Source organism: Eleutherodactylus coqui, chromosome 3, assembly GCF_035609145.1.
Source record: "Eleutherodactylus coqui strain aEleCoq1 chromosome 3, aEleCoq1.hap1, whole genome shotgun sequence".
NCBI lineage: Eukaryota > Metazoa > Chordata > Amphibia > Anura > Eleutherodactylidae > Eleutherodactylus > Eleutherodactylus coqui.
The window spans coordinates 184,300,729-184,320,946 of NC_089839.1; the positions used below are offsets into that span (position 1 = coordinate 184,300,729).

At 36.8% G+C, this 20,218-nt stretch overlaps 1 protein-coding gene across 7 annotated transcripts in view; it reads right to left on the minus strand.

The window, feature by feature from the left end:
• The window catches only part of CADPS (calcium dependent secretion activator), a 483,917-nt gene that overhangs the window by 52,068 nt on the left and 411,631 nt on the right, over positions 1 to 20,218 (minus strand). For all 7 annotated transcript variants that reach the window (XM_066596628.1, XM_066596625.1, XM_066596629.1 and 4 more), the window contains 3 exons: positions 8,728 to 8,802; positions 5,025 to 5,108; positions 4,109 to 4,141 (listed from right to left, as the gene is read on the minus strand). In XM_066596628.1, the coding sequence (XP_066452725.1) occupies positions 4,109 to 4,141; positions 5,025 to 5,108; positions 8,728 to 8,802 (192 nt within the window). The remainder of the gene's footprint in view (positions 1 to 4,108; positions 4,142 to 5,024; positions 5,109 to 8,727; positions 8,803 to 20,218) is intronic.

Sequence of the window (20,218 nt, forward strand, 5' to 3'; positions counted from 1 at the left end):
GCAGTCTTTAAAATGCACCACAGTGGGGCAGTTTAACTGTTGCAAATTTGCCATTTTTGTGGCACAAATTGTGCCAGAAAACTGTCTTACATGCTTTGCACTACATTTCTGATGTGTTTTTCGACACTTTTTCTAGCCACGACAAGAAAAGCGTGCAACTTCGTTAAAAGGGAGCATGGTCTAAACCTGCACCAAAAAGGATGTCCCAATTTTGGTGCAACTTAGGCTACACCCCTTTCTCTATGAGACCATATTCTTTTTTCGGACATGGCTAACAAATGTCCAAAAGTGTATAAAACATATGATAAATGTGGTAAAAAGCATTTTAGACATTAGTAAGTCATGTACCACTGATAACTTGCTTTCAATAGCAAATCTGCCTCTTTGTTCATTAGATGGTATTAAAGATGAAGACAAAAACTTTCCAATGAGACATCATAAATATTAACAAAAGGAAGAAGCTCTTATACAGCAGATTCAAAAATATTTTACCATTTCAAACATTGTGATCTTTGCTCTGTTCGGATACTTACCACATGGAGTCTGGGAACCCCTCAGAGCAGACAGCTTTTAAGATCGAAAACATTTTCTTGGAAAACTACTATATATTATACATAAAATGAACATATAACCTCAGCCATTTTGGTGTTTTAATTCTCACATTGTATCTCTGAACCATGTATTTTCTTGGTTTATTGAAACAATTTCTTAAAATAAATATCTACATGGCCAAAAAATTTAAAGTTTTGGAATTTATTTCACATGAGTCCTCCTCAATTCATCAATTACATCATTAAGAACTGGCAGACTTTTAGGTACTAGGATTATTCCGATGGGCTTCAGACTCACAAATCACATACCACATTTATGAGATTTGCTTTGATTATATATTACATTGATTGAGAATGGCTGCAAGCTCTTTGATACTGGTGTTTGGAGCATCTGACTCTCTTTTGACCTCACATGGACCTCCCTCATATCTCAGCAAGATTAACATCAGTTAACACAATTCTTCCATTACATCATATGAAAGGGAATGATAAAAACAATGTAGATATTTTCCAAAATGTTGACAGTACTCTGTGTGGTAATAATTCCTTATAAATTCTGGTGGTATTGACTATGTCCTCTACAAACGGATTAATTCCCACCTGATCATGGAATCTAATGAGGCCACCATCTAACTTTTTATGCGGGAAAACCATCCGTAGACTCTCATGACCTCCACATCTTGTTCTATGGTTGAAATTTGATCAACCATAATCCATGACATGTCCATAACAGAAAAGTACTTATTAACAGTGCTATCTTATTTGGCCCAGCAAAGCAGAAGCAAAACACAAAATACTGTATGTATTCCATTATCCTACACATTACACTAGTGTTCCAAAGTCTACATTAAATTCTAGAGCCATATCTTGAATTAAGATTCAAGAGGCCTTCTGAAGATTTCTTAGAATATGAATTATACAGAAATTCATTCATCTTATAAGGACTGCTGATACTGTGATTCACGATATGAAGATACAGTAGGCTTCATACAACATTTTTTGAACAGCTGCTAGCTTCGAGTCTGGAAGAATAAATGCTCCAGGTAGAAGACTGATTTCTAACAAAATCTCATTAAAAATTCTGACAGTGCTCATTATGCAGTCAATACGTCTTAGTTCTTGATACCTAATATGTTTGCAAACAAATCCTAGACTGAACTGAATTTTATCTTTCATCCCAAGCCATCAAATCTCTGTAATATGAGTTTGTCAGGCCCTGTGAATTGAAGTTAGTTAACACTCCAGTGTAATTTCCAGGGTGAAAATTAAGAGCATTTGGGGAGCAATAGGACTGTAATTTAACTTTTTTGCTTACACAAAGCAAACAATTATCAGGCAAGGGAGGAGGGGGGCAATGTATGGCCCTTGAAGTGTGGAGAGACTCCTAACACTTGCTGAAACAATGACAAGGTACTAATTTGAAATACAAAGAGATTAATATAAATGCAGTCTTGTATGAAAATATTAAATTTAGTATATTTTAAATGTATTACTATTTTATAAATTTATTTTAGAGGATGTTGATCAGTTTATACATTCAAAATCTTTTTAATATTCTATAATGTTTACATATATATATATATATATATATATATATATATATAGTCCCTATATGTACTTTTTAAATTACTGTCAATACATTTTAAATTAAAAAATCAAGATGTGAAGCATAACTTGCTATTTCTTTCCCCATTTTATTTAGTGCTAGTGAGAAATGAAAACTTTTCTTAGTTTATTATACATTCAGTTACATCTTGGAGTTACAAAATAAGGATATGATGGCCGACACCGAAGTCCAGACAATCTCATTGCTTTGATTGTTCCATAATTTATAAATAAAGCTTTGCGTGCTTTCAATGTTATTGTCTATAATGGTTTCCCCTTCAGTTGCTCGGCATTATACCTTTGTTATTGTAATTTAAGAAAAAGCCGTTCCTTTCCAACAATTCTTTTGGAACAAACAGAACTACCTGAAAGATTTTGTCAATAAACATAATTTCCTCTATTCACTTCGAGTTCTTGAAATTTCCAAGATTTTGAAATCACTTCCGCAAGACAATAGCTTAGTAAATTACGGTGCTTTATATCAGCTTTCCTAATTAAGGAACAGGCTTTCGTAACTCAATCTAGGTGTCTCTCATCCTGTCTGCAATATATCCTTTGCCCTTAACCCCTTAGTATCTGGCAAACTTTCAGCTCTCTATTGCTCCGATTGTATTTTGACTGTGTTTAAGAAATCACTTGCTATGGAGAAAAAAAAAAAAAGTAAGATAAGATGAAGATACTGTATATGGGATGTATTTTAGTTTGAGGAATTGTTCAGATTCAGTTGATACTATATTGTATAAAAATATGCACATTTTAAAATAATAAAAATCCATAGCAATTTAAAAGGATAAGTCACATAAAAAACTAGTTTATATTTTTAGTTAACTATAAATTTATGGTATGTTTAAGGTTTACTATTTAGCACTGATATTTGACATAAATTAATTAGAATATGTAATAAAAAAAATCATAATTTCTGTTCTAATTATAACCCTTATGAATGTATCTATTTGTGCATTTTATGGCTTGGTGACTACAAGAGAATGATATGGGTTAATATCAATATATTTTACTATTGTATTAATCTTGAATACCGACAACTTGCAAATTATAAGCCTTTTTATATAGTTTAGTATGTATAGGAAAACTAATTTTACAAATGATTTGATTTAAAAGTGATATTTTGCAGAATTCCAAAGGTCTAATAAATGTTATATTTTTACTAAATAGATAATTTGACGTATACGAAATGCTTTGGCAACATCACCTGTAATTGATTTTTTGCAATAATTTGGACCAGAAAATGCAAATACATACAATGATAGAGTTAATATACTCTTTGTTTTGTATGTGACCTTTGCATTAATATTATTCTAATACTATATCATGCCCGATATAAAAAGGGATTTAGAAGAATATATAGACAAGCACTAAAGTATTAATTTGTTCACGAAAGGTAGAATTTATTCAGGAGTGACAGTTTAAATAATGAATTTACTTTTAAGTGTTGTACATTTATAAACGCTAACCATGAAATCTAAATCTTACAGTCAATATTCATGTGCTTAACCTCAATTTAAATGCAAATGTCTAGCCAAGTTTAAGTGCTCTATTTATAAACTGTGAGAGCCCGTTTCATTAGTAAGCCATGCACCACTGATAACTTGCTTATAAGAATATGTTGCTGGCAAATCAGGACTAGAGGTTAGACATTATTTAGTAAAAATATTCAAAAATTCTGCCACACCATTTTGTGAGCATATTCATTAGAAATTATACTTGCATATGTAATGGTATAAAGACTTTACTATGTATTTTGCCATTCATTCATTTTAGGCTAAAACTCCTCAATTAGTCAGTAATAAGATGTTCCTATAAATATATTAAATTCTTTAAGCTACGAAGACTAAAATCTGAATACAGCATACATTTATTTAGAAACAAATAAAAAAAAACTATTATAGAAAGAATTCTATATCTAAAAATAAAAGAAATACAATAATACTTACTGGAACATCCACATACTTGGAAGCTGCTTTGACCTTGAATGAAAAAGGACACTTAAATAAGGTTATTTTATTCTATTTTTTGATCCATAAATGGATAAAGATTCAATCAATGAATGATGAGCTATATGATAAAAATATGGCACTTTATAGAAAATTCTCTTCTTCAAGCCTTCAGTTCATTGTCCTCCTGAAAGTGATACCTACTTAGGCTCTATTAACATCTGCGCTAGGGATTCTGTTTTCCTCTTCCGTTATATGAACAGGAAAACGGAATCCCCTAGATGAATGGATCCATCTCATAAAAAAAGCAAATTGTGCCGAATAGACCCCATTGACTGTAATGGGGTCTGTGCGGTTCCTGCACCTGTCCAGCATTTTTGCTGGACGAAAAAGTCTTGCATACACAACTTTTTGACTTGGCAATTCATGCCGGATCTGCTCCAGAGACTTAGAACAGAGCCTCCAAAACAGATGTGAGTAAAGCCTTAGTTGATGGGCAAAATTTATGCCTATAAACGGAGTTGCTTTCATTTGATGAAGCTCCAAAAACAAATTACTGAGCTATTGTTTCAGGAGATGTGCGAGGGAAATTATTTTGTTCCAAACCGTTAACCATGGAAAAAAAAGCACATATTACACAATATAAGATGTGAAGATTACAAAATACATTTTAATGATGTTTTTCCATTATATTCTATAGATATTAGTGTTACCATCTATTGCACTCACATTCACTAATGCTAACTATGAACAGGTTAAGTTTCAGAATCAATGCAATTCAATGTGTTCGGCAAAGCTGCAGATCTCTAAATACCAATTTATCTATTATACAGTAAAGGATGTCATGTTTTTTTAAAAAAAAGATAAAATGAATGAAAAGTAATCTATGAGTATTGCAGAAAACATGTTCACTTACTGTAAATGAGAGAAAAGAGGAAAATAAGGTTCCTTCATCATATCTGGAAAGTTTAGACAGCACTCCCTCGAGAATTGTCACAAACTAGTAATATAAGATATATAAATATCATTAGAGACTACAGACAAGAGAATTCCATGACACATATTTAACACTTTTTAAAAAGTATCTACTAATATCATTGCTGACAATAGAATTGCAGTAGTGTACCTGAAAATAAAATATGAAATATCTGTATCACTTTATTAAAATGGGGATAAAAGTAAAAAAAATAATTATATAAAAAAGTAAAAAAATGAAATAGCTGGCTAAGAAATAGGTTCTGCAATCAGTCATGACAGCAACTTTACAAGTAACGAATATTAGTATTACAAGTAAGAGCCGAATTCCTTAGTAATTTTCATTATGGATTTAACTGCCTGATGTCTCATATAAGGCCGTGTAATAAAAGGAACGCAGTAGAATACTATAATTAAAGATACTTCCATCATTTTTACTGACATCACGTCACAGCTGGTCAGATTGTATGCAGACTGACAATATTGTTTTGCAGTAATCTTAGGTAAAAAACTGTACAATTTTTGTTATGTGAGCCAATTACTCATGCTTACGGCATTGTCTTAGATGGATATTTTTTTAAACACAGGGAAGGGAATGTTATGAACTCAAAATTATAGTAATTGGTTTGATCTTCTGCTGCTGAAGCACCACCACTCCTCTCTGCCGGGTTTGGTTTAGATGGCTGCAGTGGTGATGTGCCAATATACACACATGACTGCTCCAGTCCTACCCGCATGACTACAGCTGCTAATCACTGACTTCAGCAGTTTTGTGCTGTACAATACGGAGGCCAGTAATTGGCTGCAGTGTTCACATCGGTAAATGGGAAAATTCCCACTACGGCCATGTAAACAAAGGCCAGAGGGAAGGATGGGAATATGGCGCTATAGCGGTGGGGATTGTAGCAGTGAGTTTTCACATCTATTTTATAACATTCTTTACTTAAAATTAAATATGTCAGATAACCCACTTAATATAATAAAAACCATATGCTAGATACATATGTAGCTAAAGATATATCAAAATGATATTGTATAACAATAAAGAACATTGTCAAAAATTTATGAGTAAGTACTACTAAGTATCAACAAAAAAAAGGTACAGTAATTCCTGGCAATGGTGTGGAAGGGTGGAGTGAGTGTATCTTTTTTAATGAAGTTGGGAATTTGCACCATAGGGGGTCATCGGCGCCCGTATTACTGCATGTAGGAGACGGACGTTCTTCAGGACGGACGTCTCTCTCCAGCGCTGGAAGAAAGAACATGTGACCGGCTTTATTGCCGGTCATGTGTTTTTTTTCTTCGGCGCTGCGGGGAGTCCTCCATCCTGGAGTACGGCCGTCTTCTTCCTGAAGTAAGGACTCAGTCACACGGTCGCATCGGGAAATGCTGAGGTTTTAAGGCACAAATTCAACTTCACAATGGGAACGGACTTTTATAGCATCTGGACACTAAGGTATGTAGTTTACCACAGTTGCAAAAACATGGTAAAAAGGTTAGCTGCAAATATGGCCTAAGGCCTTGGTCAGACGAGTGATTTTTTTAGTGCATGAATAGCCGCGCAAAAAGAAAAATCGCACATCGTGTAATGAAAAATTGTGTGAAAAAGTGAATTTGCACTCGCATGTCCTATCTTTTGCAGGTGCAATTATTTAGCGCCTCTAAAAAACATACATGTGAACACTTTCATTGGAAAGCATTGGTTCTAATAGAGCTGCCTTTTAAGCGAACCTATTCATGCGCTAAAAAATTTCTCACCTGACTGAGGCCTTAATAGTGGTTGCTGAGTTATGGCTTATAGGTAAAGCTCCTTTCTGCATGTAGTAACATAGCAAATAAGCAAATACTCACCTCTCGCCGCTGTGTCCCATGGTGCTGTTCGGTCCTCTGTGTTTGTGCAAAGGCTACAGTCTCGCCCAGTTTATTGGACGTCACAGGCGATGCAGTCAATGACGGAGCTTAAAAATGGACCATTGAGTTCTTTTATTGGTTGCAGTGCCTGTGACATCCTGTAGACAGGCTGGGGCAGCCTGTGATTGTGGCATCAGAGAGGAGAACCAAAGCAGCTTTGCACAACACAAGTGAAGTGGAGATAGGTGAGTAAATGCTTACTTGTTATGTTACTGCATGCAGAAGGGTTTTTACTAGAGATGAACAAGCACCCAAATGCTTGAGTCCTCGTTATTTGAGTCGAGCTTTTCGTAAAATTCGAGAGCTCTACTCGAGTAACAAACCCCGTTGACTACAATGGGAGACTCGAGCATTTTTGTATGTGGGATGCCGGGTCCCGAGCTTTTTTTCTTCTTCTAGGTTTGTTTCTCTCTCTCTACTGCCTTCCAGACAAAAAATTTGCCAATGATGTGTGCTGCGTCGCAGCGGGGAGGGGCCAAAACAGGCATGTCACAGAGGGGAGGAGCCAAAAACTGGGGCGGGGTCGAACACGGCTTGATGCTCATTCGAGTAACGAGCACCATCGAGTACGCTAATACTCAAACGAGCATCTAGCTTGGCAGAGTATGTTCGCTCAACTCTAGTTTTTACCAATAAGCTATAACTTGGATGACCCCTTTAAAGCAGTTGTTTAAATCAGCGTCAATGAACAAGATCAGTGTTATTTAAATGGCCTATACATAGGCTGATGCTGACAATATTAGAGATGAATGATTGTTACTTAATGACTCATCTCGAAAACTTAATCATCATTGTCAACAGCACATCCCGTGTTCACATGGGAAGATGTTCTGCTGATAACGATAATTTTTTTCTGCTGGATAAATGAGAAAATCAGCCAACGAATGAGCATTTGCTCATTCGTTGGCTGATTGTTTAAACATTAACCCAATGATTAGGTAAACAAACATTCAGGCGAATGCTCATGTCTAATCACCCAGCTGTGTAAAAGGGCCCGTAGATCTCATAGACATGACCATATAAATCATGGGCTGTAATATAGTGCACAATGATGGACAATTCTCTGTGAGGAGCAATATGAGAAACCCAAAAGGTGCTCCTAGCAGAAAACTAGGTCCAACTTATACTGTGCATACATAATTGTCAGCCTATTGGGGTATACATCGTCCAATCAAAATGCACGACTACCATATTTAGTATTTATATGATACGGATCCCAAATACGATCTCATACATGAGGCCGCATTGTTCTGTTACACCAACAGTATTTATTCAAGGTTTAGAACCAGCATAATAATTAACCCTTTATATCATTCCTCTTATTAGTAATAAAGCACATAATAACTAGTATAATAATGATTAATAATGTGAAAGTAATTAAAACGAGAAACCTGTTCTGTACTGTGTTAATTTGATGCCAGCCCTGCCAGTATATTGTTTTAATCTTAACTTGCTCCGATAAAGGAATGTTATAGCCATTTAATATCAGATTAAAATGATTATATTTCGTTTTCCAACAAATTGATGCTTCATTAACTAAATGTACTCTAAAATGTAAATGATCATGACAATGTAATGTATAAATAAATATATATAAAAAGCATAAAACAGTATAAAAAGTACATTGCATTAGAGGAATAAAAAAACAAAGTAACAGTCCCAGTTGGAAGAATTCCACTGGGCCTTAAACATATGTATTGTATAAGGTTCATAACACATGAAACAGAATTTACCTTAGCAACTAAAAGGGTGATCATTTCTTTAACTGTTTCTTCAATTAGCTCATCAATTTTTGAATGGTACTGGTGCTAAAAAAGGAGACAGAAAAAGGCAAAATATTAGAACACTGAATACACAATGACACAGGAATCATCAGGCTTTTTGGGGACTCAATATTCCTATGTTGCTTTTTAATTTTAAAAGTATCAGCTGTGAAAATAAGCTGTTAATGAACCTGACTATCCTTTTTGTACACGCGATACACAGCAACGTAGAATAAATAATGAAGAAAAAACATAGCACTTGATAAGATTTTCACAAGTCTGATTCTTTCTTTTCAGTATAAATTATTCAAAGTATCGTTCCCAAAAATGATATAATTTTTTAAAGGTTGGAGTAATTAAAATATATCTTCGAACATTCATTTTCACTTGTTTGCATTAATGTCTGTTTAAAATGCTAATTAAGTCAAAACAAAGAGGATGTTGACAGAAGGGAAGAAAAAAACTGAAATAAATGCTAATTATACATTGGGGAGTGAGGGGTGACATTACAGTCGAAAATGTTAGACACACTTACCCACTGTTTAGCAAACTTTCAGACGGATGGGAACAGAAATAATGAGGAAGGTGTGGAAGACAAAACAAAAATCCATGAAGGTGAAACAAAATGTAAGCATGATAACCAAATGGAATGAAAATGAAAAGAACATGCAATGAAAATGTGATACAAACAATAAAAGGAACATATAACGAAGCAAGATTTTTAAAAAATATATAGTATATAAAGGTCATAATCCCCTTCTAGAAACAGAAGGTGGAATCCTCACAGTTCAAGAGATGCAAACAGAGATAAAATTGAACTATCTGTATAATTCATAAATACATGACTATAATAACAGTATGACCATGCATTATAGTTAATAAAGTTAATTTTAAAAAAAATTAATAACTAGACCTGAAAAAATAATGGGCACTCATATTTCAGGGAGGAGTGAGGCTCCTTGAATAATAAAGAATTTGTCTTAGATGGATCCTTACAAACCAGTTCATTCTATACCTAGGTATGCCACCAATTTCATAAGGAGAGACACTGAATTTTTTTGAATATACTGATGTGTCCACCTTTACCTTTCCTCAAATTTCTTTAAGCGCTCCAATTTCTCATGATACAAACTTAATACATTTTGAGATCATTATAGTGACCCCTTTGCCAGACTGAAAACCACAATAGGGGCACTTGATGGATATAGTAAATATGGACAAATATAGCATATACATCTCTAGATAGAGTGTCATGAAATCATGTCTTTTTTCAAATCTGGTCAGTTTGGGTCATTTTGGGATAAGTCGAGCCAAGAAAAAGGAAAGAAAGGGCACATCTGTAATTGCAGTTAAATGGGTTTTTCCAGTGTTTAAAAACAAATTGCCGGGGTCTGATAAGTGGGTAAAAGAAATAAATAAACCAGACCACTACTCACAAATACCCCTCTGTAGCAGCCAATCTAGTACCCGCCACTCTGGTCGCGGAAGCTGTTGCAGTGATCATGTGGTGGTCATTGCTCATGTGACTGTTGTAACCAATCACTGGCTTATATTTTTCACTGAACCGAGTGCTGGACTGTTCTAATTTGAATTTAGTGCCATTATCTGCTCCTGATAGGATATGATACAGTACCGCCAGTAGAGATGAGCGAACATACTCGTTTAGGGCAATTTCGCAATCGAGCATCACTTTTTTCGAGTAACTGACTACTCAAGTGAAAAGATTCGGGGGGCGCCGGGGGGGCGGTGTGGTGGAGCGGGGGGTAGCAGTCGGGAACAGGGGGGAGCTCTCTCTCTACCCCCCCCCCCCACTTCCCTCTGCAACCCCCCGCTCACCCCCGGCGCCCCCCGAATCTTTTCGCTCGAGTAGTCAGTTACTCGAAAAAAGCGATGCTCGATTGCGAAATCGCCCTAAACGAGTACGTTCGCTCATCTCTAACCACCAGTTTTTCAGAGACCTTCAGAGATTTGACTAATTGGAGTGAAGTCAAGTCTGGTGAACAGTACTGCTATGTCTGAATTGCTAGCAGCTTCCAGGATCAGAGTGGCAGGGAATAGAGTGGCGGCACTAAAGCAGTGGAACATTTCAAAGGTGAGTAGTGATTCACACACTTAGCAACCAGGCTAATTTTCTTAAACTTTGAAAACCCCTTTAAAATCATTCTGCAGTTTTGCATTCTCCACAGAGATCAGTAGGCCACAGTGTGACATTTTACCCCTAGTGAAATAACACACTGCAATGGATAACACAGTTATGTGATGTTACATCACTATGCACACAAAATTAGTGGCCTAGTTATATTAGATTATGGGACACTGGCCTAGAAATTTAGAGGTAAAGGCTTAATTATGACTTTGTTTTCTTTTTATTACACTTTAAGAAACAGGTGTACCTAGGTGCAGATAAAACCATGCATCTATTTGAACCATTGGTTTCCCTATGATGTGTTCACATGTCCGTGTTTTACAGATGTGCAAACGCGCACACCTGCAATAGATAGGACATGCGTGCACGCATAGGTCCATGGTGCGTGTAAATATTTCCTGCGGGAAGTCCCGTCATCACTGAACACTTTGACAGCACTGTCACATTATTCAGTGTTGATGGCACTCCCCACAGGGAGTAAAGAATTCCCTGCAACAGCTGTAACAGCTGTGACAGCTGTGGCAAAGCATAGCGATGTTCTCCCATTCATTTGAATGAATAGCCAAGTGCTACCCGTGATTCGCTGAGCACTGTGACCAATCACAGTCAGCGCTCAGCTGTCATTAAATGAATGGCTTAGCGCTGCCTGTGATTGGCTGAGTGTTCAGCCAATCAGATACAGTCCTTTCAGTAGGTGGGGATTTTAAATCCCTGCCTGCTGAAAGAGCTTCAGAGCAGTTCAGGAGAACCAAGCAGCTAGACGTGCCTGAGACCCACAGTGGGGGAAAGGTGAGTATATATATATTTTTATTTTTTTACACAGGCTAGGTCTGATTTTCAGGAAAGGGCTTATATTTAAAGCCCTACCCCGAAAATTACTGCAGAGGTTGCCAGCAGGACATTGCTTTCAATGGGGCCGCCAGCAGCAGCGGCGTCCCCATTGAAAGCAATGGTGCACAGCGCTTTATTCACGTGTGTTTTTGCACATATGTGGATGCGCGGTTTTGTGTGCACCTATGTACACGCGAACTCATGCTTGTGTTAACGAGGCCTAAAGCACAAATGCAGCAACAAGGTCAAAATTGAATAACTACCCACGTTTATTCAACAGAGATCAGGCACAAATGAAACAAACGAAGTATTCTACATGCAAAAAGTATCCAAATATACCCTTATTGTTAAAATAAAATGAAGCATCTATAAGGAGTTGTCGAAATTGAATTAAACTTTCTATGTGTGCTTGTAGTGTTGATTTAAGAAAGTGACTACAATACCAGAGCAAAAGGATAATTTATTGCGGAAAACTCAACACTTGAAGGAAGGCTCTAGTACCCTGTTGGGCCGCCTCTAGGTTGGATGGAAGATGTGATACAGGCGGGCATGGAGGCATGCAAATTCCATATTTTATCTTGCAGCATATCTGTCCACATTTACTATAATTGAGCCGCTATATCATGCAAAGTTGTAGGCTATCTAAGTTGGCATCTCAGATGGTCCCATGCATGTTCTATTGGTGATAAATCTAGCAACTGGGCAAGCCACAGAAGTGTGGCAACATTGTGAAGGCATTTCTGTGACAACCTGGTATGTGCAGCTGAGCATTATCCTGCTGGAAAATACCTTTTGGAAACCCTGTTGTATGTGGCTGCAGGATGTCCTGAATATATCACTGAGTTGTTATTGTCCCTTGTACCATTCCTAGGAGTGATAAGCAATAGACTCTAGGCCATCACACTAGCAGTGGTGGCAGTGTGCCACTCCACAGCAAAGAACAAGCCTCCTAGGTCTTCAAACATGATCACGGCCATCATTAGTGCCCAAACTAAACCTAGATTCGTCACTGAAGACAGCCCAGTCCATACCGTAACAGTCCAGTTTTAACTTTCATGACACTAACGCAAATGAAGGCGACAGTGGGTGGGTGTCAAAGGCAATACATGTAGTGGGTGGCGTGAGACCAAATGTTTTTCAGCCAAGCGCCTGGAAATGGTTCCAACATATACAGAGAGCCTGTAATGATGGTGCCACCTGTCTATGCATGGTGACCAACTAAACAGCTGGATCTACTCATGCGATGAAAAAGACTAATACACTGGTTAGTTGGATAGATCGTTTGTTGGTTGGTTATGAAAAGCGGGGAAAATGTAATATGGATAACTGTGTGGTTATGCATTTAGGGAATGAAAATAATAAATGCCATCCTTTTGGGTACAAAAAAGATGGAAAAAAATGTAGGGATATTTGTGACTCATAAAATGAACTACAGCAATCCAGTACAAGACAAGACAAATAATATTACTGAATATATCAACAGAAGCATAAACATAATAATTAAATATTATAGGAGTATCTTGTCAAGTTAGAATAATTGGTACAATTTGGGGATTTTCTGTTTTATAAAAACCATAGAGCTGGTGATCGGTCAAATACAAGTAACCAAAATAATTGGGTAATTTAATGCATTTCTTCTTGAATGAATCGTTTCACAATTTTGTCATATTCTACTCTTCTCTGCTCAGTTGTTTTAACTGTCAATAAGTTTTGTATAATGCACTAATCACATGAAATCTGTTTATCTTCAGGGTCATGAGGAAACCAGACAAGTGTATATAATAATTAGTAGGGTCATACATAATAATTAGTAGGGTCATACATATGGTGTGAAGTCTAATAGGCAGTCTCTCCAAAATTATTAAAAAGAAAACCTCTCTATCAATGGAGCGTTAATACCTCTGGGGAACGAGATTTCATAGGTATCAGTTCTCCGGCATGTAAATAGTGATCTGAGGTACACTATCATTTCTGCAGAGCTGCAATCACACAGCAGAACATGCTGTGATGTTTAAATACTAGTCATCATTACACCAGGTGCTGTACAGAGTTGTGATGTAGAAGTAAAGCTAAATATCCCACTACATTAAAAAAGTATAGCTACAATTTTGAGTTACTGTCTGATAACAAGCTTGTTGACTGTTTCCATCAGTAAACAGCAAAACATTGAAATCAGATCTATAGTATACAGGCGAAGAATTAAAAGGGGCTATCCAGTTCCGGTTTCAAATTTTAAAGACAGATACAGATGTACTAAAATAACAAATACAGCAGTACTTACCCGTCCTCGGCCCTGGTGATCCAGTGTTGCAGCCTGCGGTTCTCCTGGTCTCTGATGACTGCCTCTTGCCAATGAGAGGCCATGGTGATGCTGCGGCCTCTGATTGGCAGAGGTAACCTGACTTCCGCAGTCAACAGAGATCAGGAGAATCTAGAGATTTCAACACTCGATTGCTGGGGTCGAGGATGGGTAATACTAATGTGTTTGTTATTTTATCACATCTACACCCGTCTTTAAAATTTGAAAATGTAACTGGACAACCCCTTTAATACAGGCTATATCCCAAGATCAGTGGCACAATGCACTAACAAGTAACTCAGCTTGCTTATATATCATATACACTATTAAATGTGCTCAAAGGTAACCATAGCCTATACGGTTGCCTTAGATAGCTCCTGAGTTCTGGCTGTCCCAAGATATAAATTTGACCCCCAATCAATGAATTTGGGGTCATTGTTTCATGGAGAATACAATTATTAACTAAAGCAGATATATTAGGATAAGGGCTTATTCTAAAATCAATATATTACATTAGTATTTTGTAAACCAGAACCAGGAGCTGGTCCAAAATATGGAACAACATTCAAATCTTTCCATTATACTTTCTCTCTGTACATTCCACTCCTGGTTTTGAGTTACAAAATATTGATGTGTGAATAAGCCCTAACTGACAGGTCCTCTCTCATGTGGGGGTAATGTGAAAAAACATGTTTGATCAGCTACCGAATTACAAAAAAAGCCTAATGGTTTCCACTAGACCCCTTTGTTTAAAGAGGTCATCCAGCTTTTTTTATAATTTGTGAGTCGCCCGTTATAAAGTATATTTCAGGACTATATTCACTGTGAGACCTGAAAGCCGTTTCAGCACTGAGATGTCACAGCATGTGACCTATGATATCATCGGGTCTTCTTGCCCAGTGACATACTGTAAACTGGCCACGTGGATTTGTGATGTAAAAGCCCAGGCCTGTTTATAGGACGTCACTGATGACTTCACATGTTGGGCCTCATATTGGCTGCCGCGGTCACATGGATGAAAGAACAACCATGTGATTATTGCAGAAAGGGAAATAAAAAGCCAGAGGAGAGGAATTGCAGTAGGCAAACAGTGCGTTAGGCAAGTATATGTTTATATATCATCCCCTTGCTGTCCATAATGTATATTATATTGGAAAACCCCTTAAAATACCAAATACAACAATATTCATATGCGTGTGCTGTGTTTGGTATTGCACTCCAGTCCACTGAAGTTAGTAGCATGACATACTTGTTGCTATTCTGATATTACCATTAAAGGGCTGTAGCACAACAGTGAATGCTGCTGCCCTTTGTTCTGCAGATCGGTGGGTGTCAAGGGCATCGAAACCCTCACCATTGTAAAATTCAGAAAAATCCTTTCAAAGTAGTTATGAGCATCCATTAAAAAAAGATTAATTATATCTCTAAAGTCTTGTAAAAATAATCAACACATTAAAACTATTTTGTCTCTACGGAACAGTCTTTCACAAAGGAAAATGAAAATGTGTATGAGATGTAAACAGGTGATCGACACAATCCAGTAATTAACTAGTAATGCATAATTCTCACTTCCTATGATATGTACGTATGAAAGGTTTATTTTTATTTTAGCTTTTGCATACAACCTGTCATGGCTAATGGTGGTGTAAAAAAAATCAATAATATATTCAAGAAAAACACAATAATTAGGAATTTCAGATTTGAAATAATTATAATGATATAAACAACAGGTGGTATTACAGTGTGTTTGTAAGTGGCTGTTTAAAAGCCATATGAACAACGGAGATAACATTTCTCGAAAGTGGAGATGTCTAAATCGGTTACGCTTAGACCAACATAATACATCATATAGTAAATTCTGGAGCTCCGAGCAGCTTTCCCTGAATGAGCCGCATCTCGCTACCATGTCAAGTGCATCAGGGCTAGCAGAGTGCTTGCTTGTTAACTTACGGCTGATAAATTATGGGTTTTAGCAAAATGATAATGACTAGACTTGTGCAAAATAATACAGCGTGAAATGTATTGACAGGCATATCATGCAGATGATTTTCAATTAAATCCGTCCCAGGGAATTTATGTGAAAAAGAAAAAAAAATAATGCAACAGACATCCAATATGTGTGGCTTCAAAGATTGGCTACAACTAAAACACAAAAAAACAAAAACATTTCTTGATCTTTGCTTATTAATGTAATTAGTGTAATTATGTACCTCTCTATTATCGGGGAAAAAAATATCAATATCTAACTAGCCGCATGCTAAATGAATTTACGGCAAACAAATGAAATGTAGGGAAAAAAATTCTAACAAAATTTTACAAAGTTGTCACTGTTATGGAATGATCAGGGATTTATGATATATTGTAAATAATGTGAAGCAAACAAATAAACAAATAAATAAAAAAAATGGTAAAATAAATTATATTTTTTAATCATTTCAAATCTGCAAAGAAACCAATATATTTAAAATATACAATAATAGTAATATTAATAATAGTTCTACCGAATTGGCCCCTTATTAAAAAAATATAAAATTCATTCAATATTTAATAATCCTGTTGCATGATGCAGCAGGTATTTTTTTTTAATCACATAAGTGCCGTATAATCTTAAAATACAGTGTGGTAGCACAAAGAAAATTCCCATTATAATATCTGTTTAACTTGTTTAATTATGACAATTTTTTTCCCATATAATAATAAATGTAACTGTAATATATTCCATATAAAGCTACTCACTAAAAATAGGTTTAAAATATCGAATAATATTAGTTTAGTTATGATATTTCAAAAAATTCTTTAAAAATCAAAACAGAGGATATACAGTATCTTTGCAGAATTTCTAGTGGCTAAAGCTGGTACAAAAGTTAATAATTAACCAATCGGAAGTAGTTTGAATAATGAACTCTCACTGCTTTTGTATAATTCAACTGTACACTATTAGGAAGATTAGACTGCTAGATGACTTTAATAAAGATCATTTAAAACTCAACAAAAGAGAAATATATGATAGCACCAAAATATATTAAAGAAGAGATCTGCTACTGTAACTTGTTTAGCTCAATAACAATAGTTAAGTACAAAAAAAGTATAAAAGTAAACAAAAAACAGTGTAGTGATCTATAAAAATCTAATAGTAAAAGATTGACAAAATAAAAAAAAATGATATGAGATAGATAAATAGATAAAACACAGATACAATTGATAATTAGGCACTGGTGGGTACAAGAGAGTATTTGGCTCCATGTCCCACCATGCGGTGCTTTTTCTGAGATCCAAGTGGCACCATTATACTATAGTGCCGCCTGCGTCCTCCCTCAGGAGACAGACTGGTCAAGAAGATGCTAGGCTGGCATCTCTAGATGACAAAGCGAGAATGGAGACAGTTGAGTATCTTTCACCTCTACAGAGGGCACTCTTATTTTCAGAGGGCACAATGTGTATTAATGCAGTGCATGTGCAGCTTCCAATGTCTAGAACACTGTTTTCCAACCCTTTTTGGCTTACGGCACACCTGGTCAAAACATTTTTTTCTCAAGGCACCCCTTCAAAAAAAATTCTCATTCTCTCTCTTCCTGCTACACTCCTAGGAGCTTTTTATGGCACACCAGGGTTGGAAAGTACTGATCTAGGGCACCACAATTTATGTGAGCCACTGAGGATTACTGTGTAAAGGACTGTTTATGTATAGTGATTGTTTATTGGTGGCTGGACAATCTTTTTACTATTGTTAGTGATGTTTCTATCATCATTATTATCATCGTCATACGCCATCATGTTTCAACACAAGTTTACAAGTTTGAAAGTAGCAGCATATTTATCAAAATTTCTGTGACAATGCTTTGAAAAAATATATTAGACAATAGGTTTAAATATATTTTGTGCTTTAAAAAATCTATTCATTCCTGTTTAGTTGGTAATTGATATATATATATATATATATATATATATATATATATATATATATATGTCTGTGTATATATGCAGGATAGTCTTATTACATTTCCCACTTGAGTTGTTGCTGAGCTATAGTGTAGAGTAACTCTGGGGCTGTGTAGAAATCTTTAAATAGGACGGTTTTCCCTAAGAACATAAAAGGCTTATGTTTAGTTTGGTTTGCACTGTCATGCTATCCTTAGTCTTTTGGTCATCTACAGTCAGGGCTGTTTTAATACCCTAGTGTGCCCATTGCAAAAGTATTAAAATGCCCCCCCACCCACCACAGCCACTTCCCTTGTGTGCTGTCACTCCTTCCCCTCCATCCTCGGAGTTTTTGGAGGCTAAAAAAATAATGAGATATACTCACCTCATCCTGCAGGCTGCACTACCCCATCCGTCTTCCCCACAGTCTCTGCTCACTTCCAGGTCTAGTGGTCACATGTTCATCTAAGTACGTAATCACTGTGGACAAATATTGGTCTCAATTTTACAGAGATCCATAACTTGACACAGTGATCATGTGCTTAGACAGGCCAGAAATAGGTGGAGAGCATGGGATTGGAGAGGGAGGGTACTCATAAGGTGAGTATTTGCTGTTTTATTATTTTTGAAGACCCAAAATAGTTTGGCATGCGGTTAAAGTTTGTCTACACTAATGTTTCCGCTCTCATCTTCCAACATCTAAAGTTTTCAGTAATGCCGAGTGAGAGGAGCCTCTAAGTTGCTGGACCTATTGTAATTGTCTGCTACCCAGGTAGATAGATTCCTGTTTCCTACACTCCAGAATGGCAAATGGGGCTACTTTGGGAGATGGAGATGGTCAGGGAGGATGTGTTAGTGCATAGATGAACAACTGCATGTTTACACAGGCTAATCGTCGTTTGATTGTTAAGCCTGCAAAAGCTGAAGGATGAAGGAATTACCATTTGTCATTCAGTTGCCACCGGCATTTACACTGAATGATTATTGTTCAGATTCCCATGATCCAGCAAGAATCTGCATGATTATCGTTCCATGGAGAGGTCCCTTGGCCATAATGCAATATTACATGTTGACTACTCTTATCAGGTCCTTGCTCTGGTTCCTGAGCAGAGAACTCCTTTTTATGACATCCATACTCCATAACTGGGCATGGGAATAAGAATTGTCTTTATGAGAGAGCCCCTTTAACAGAGTATTCTCATCTTACAAAGTAATAGCATAATGTTAGGACATTCAATCATTTTATAATTTGTGGAGGTCGAACTCTGAGACCCCACTGATCCTGATATAGGAAGGTCTGCAGCACTGGTTTATTGTTGCAATCCCTTCTATGGTTTCCCTGCACAGTAGTACACTCAGTCACATGGCTGTGTAGAAACTGGCAGGCTGCAACATTCACTTGCACAGGATTGTGTTGCAGCTCCCTGAATGTCAGGTGAGCAGGGTGTTCAACTGCCCATTTACTGTGAATGGAAGCGGGCGGGTCGGAATGAACCTTGGCCACTCAACTTCTATTCACAGAACAAGTATCACTCTGGTGTAAAAGCACAGGAGCGATAGCCAGGCGATAATCTGTGAGATGGCAGTCAAGCATTTATGCGCCTGACAGTCATCCTATGTAAGAGTACCTTTAGGACAGGTCAAGACCAAACCTCTGGGACCCCCATGATCCTGCAAATAAAGAAGCCAACACTTTACAAAATAGGAATACCCCTTTAAGAACAAATCTGACAATAGTTTGTGTCATTTGTCAACTGAGCCAACTTTATGTTGGAAGGTGCCCTTTGCTGTACCCTTTATTGATGTTGCCTGATGGTTTACCATGTATCTTAAGGAGTACCATAAAGTGAGAAAACAATTCAATTACAAAGTGTACAGCAGTGATCACTAACTGTGACTTTACATGGGACAACTGTTGGGCAACCAACAGTTGTTCCAAGATTTTTCGCTCCTGTGCTCTATCACACAGGAGCCATAGTCATTCAGTGAATGGTGGCAAAGTACACAGAAGATATCTTATGGCTGCCTGCCTGAATTCATTGTGAACATGCAGTTGTTCAAACATGAACTGAAATAAAGAGACAAAAGAGTTCAATGGTGTAGAATGGAAGAGGTGTACAGAAGATTGGCACAGGGTAGATAGGAGTACTGAGGTTAAACACCCTAATCAGCCTGTCAATATAGCAGCAGGCTCCTCCGAACAGCACAGCAAAAGTCTCCATAAGCAGCATGTAATTGCATCACATGATCCAGATGACGTCACCTGC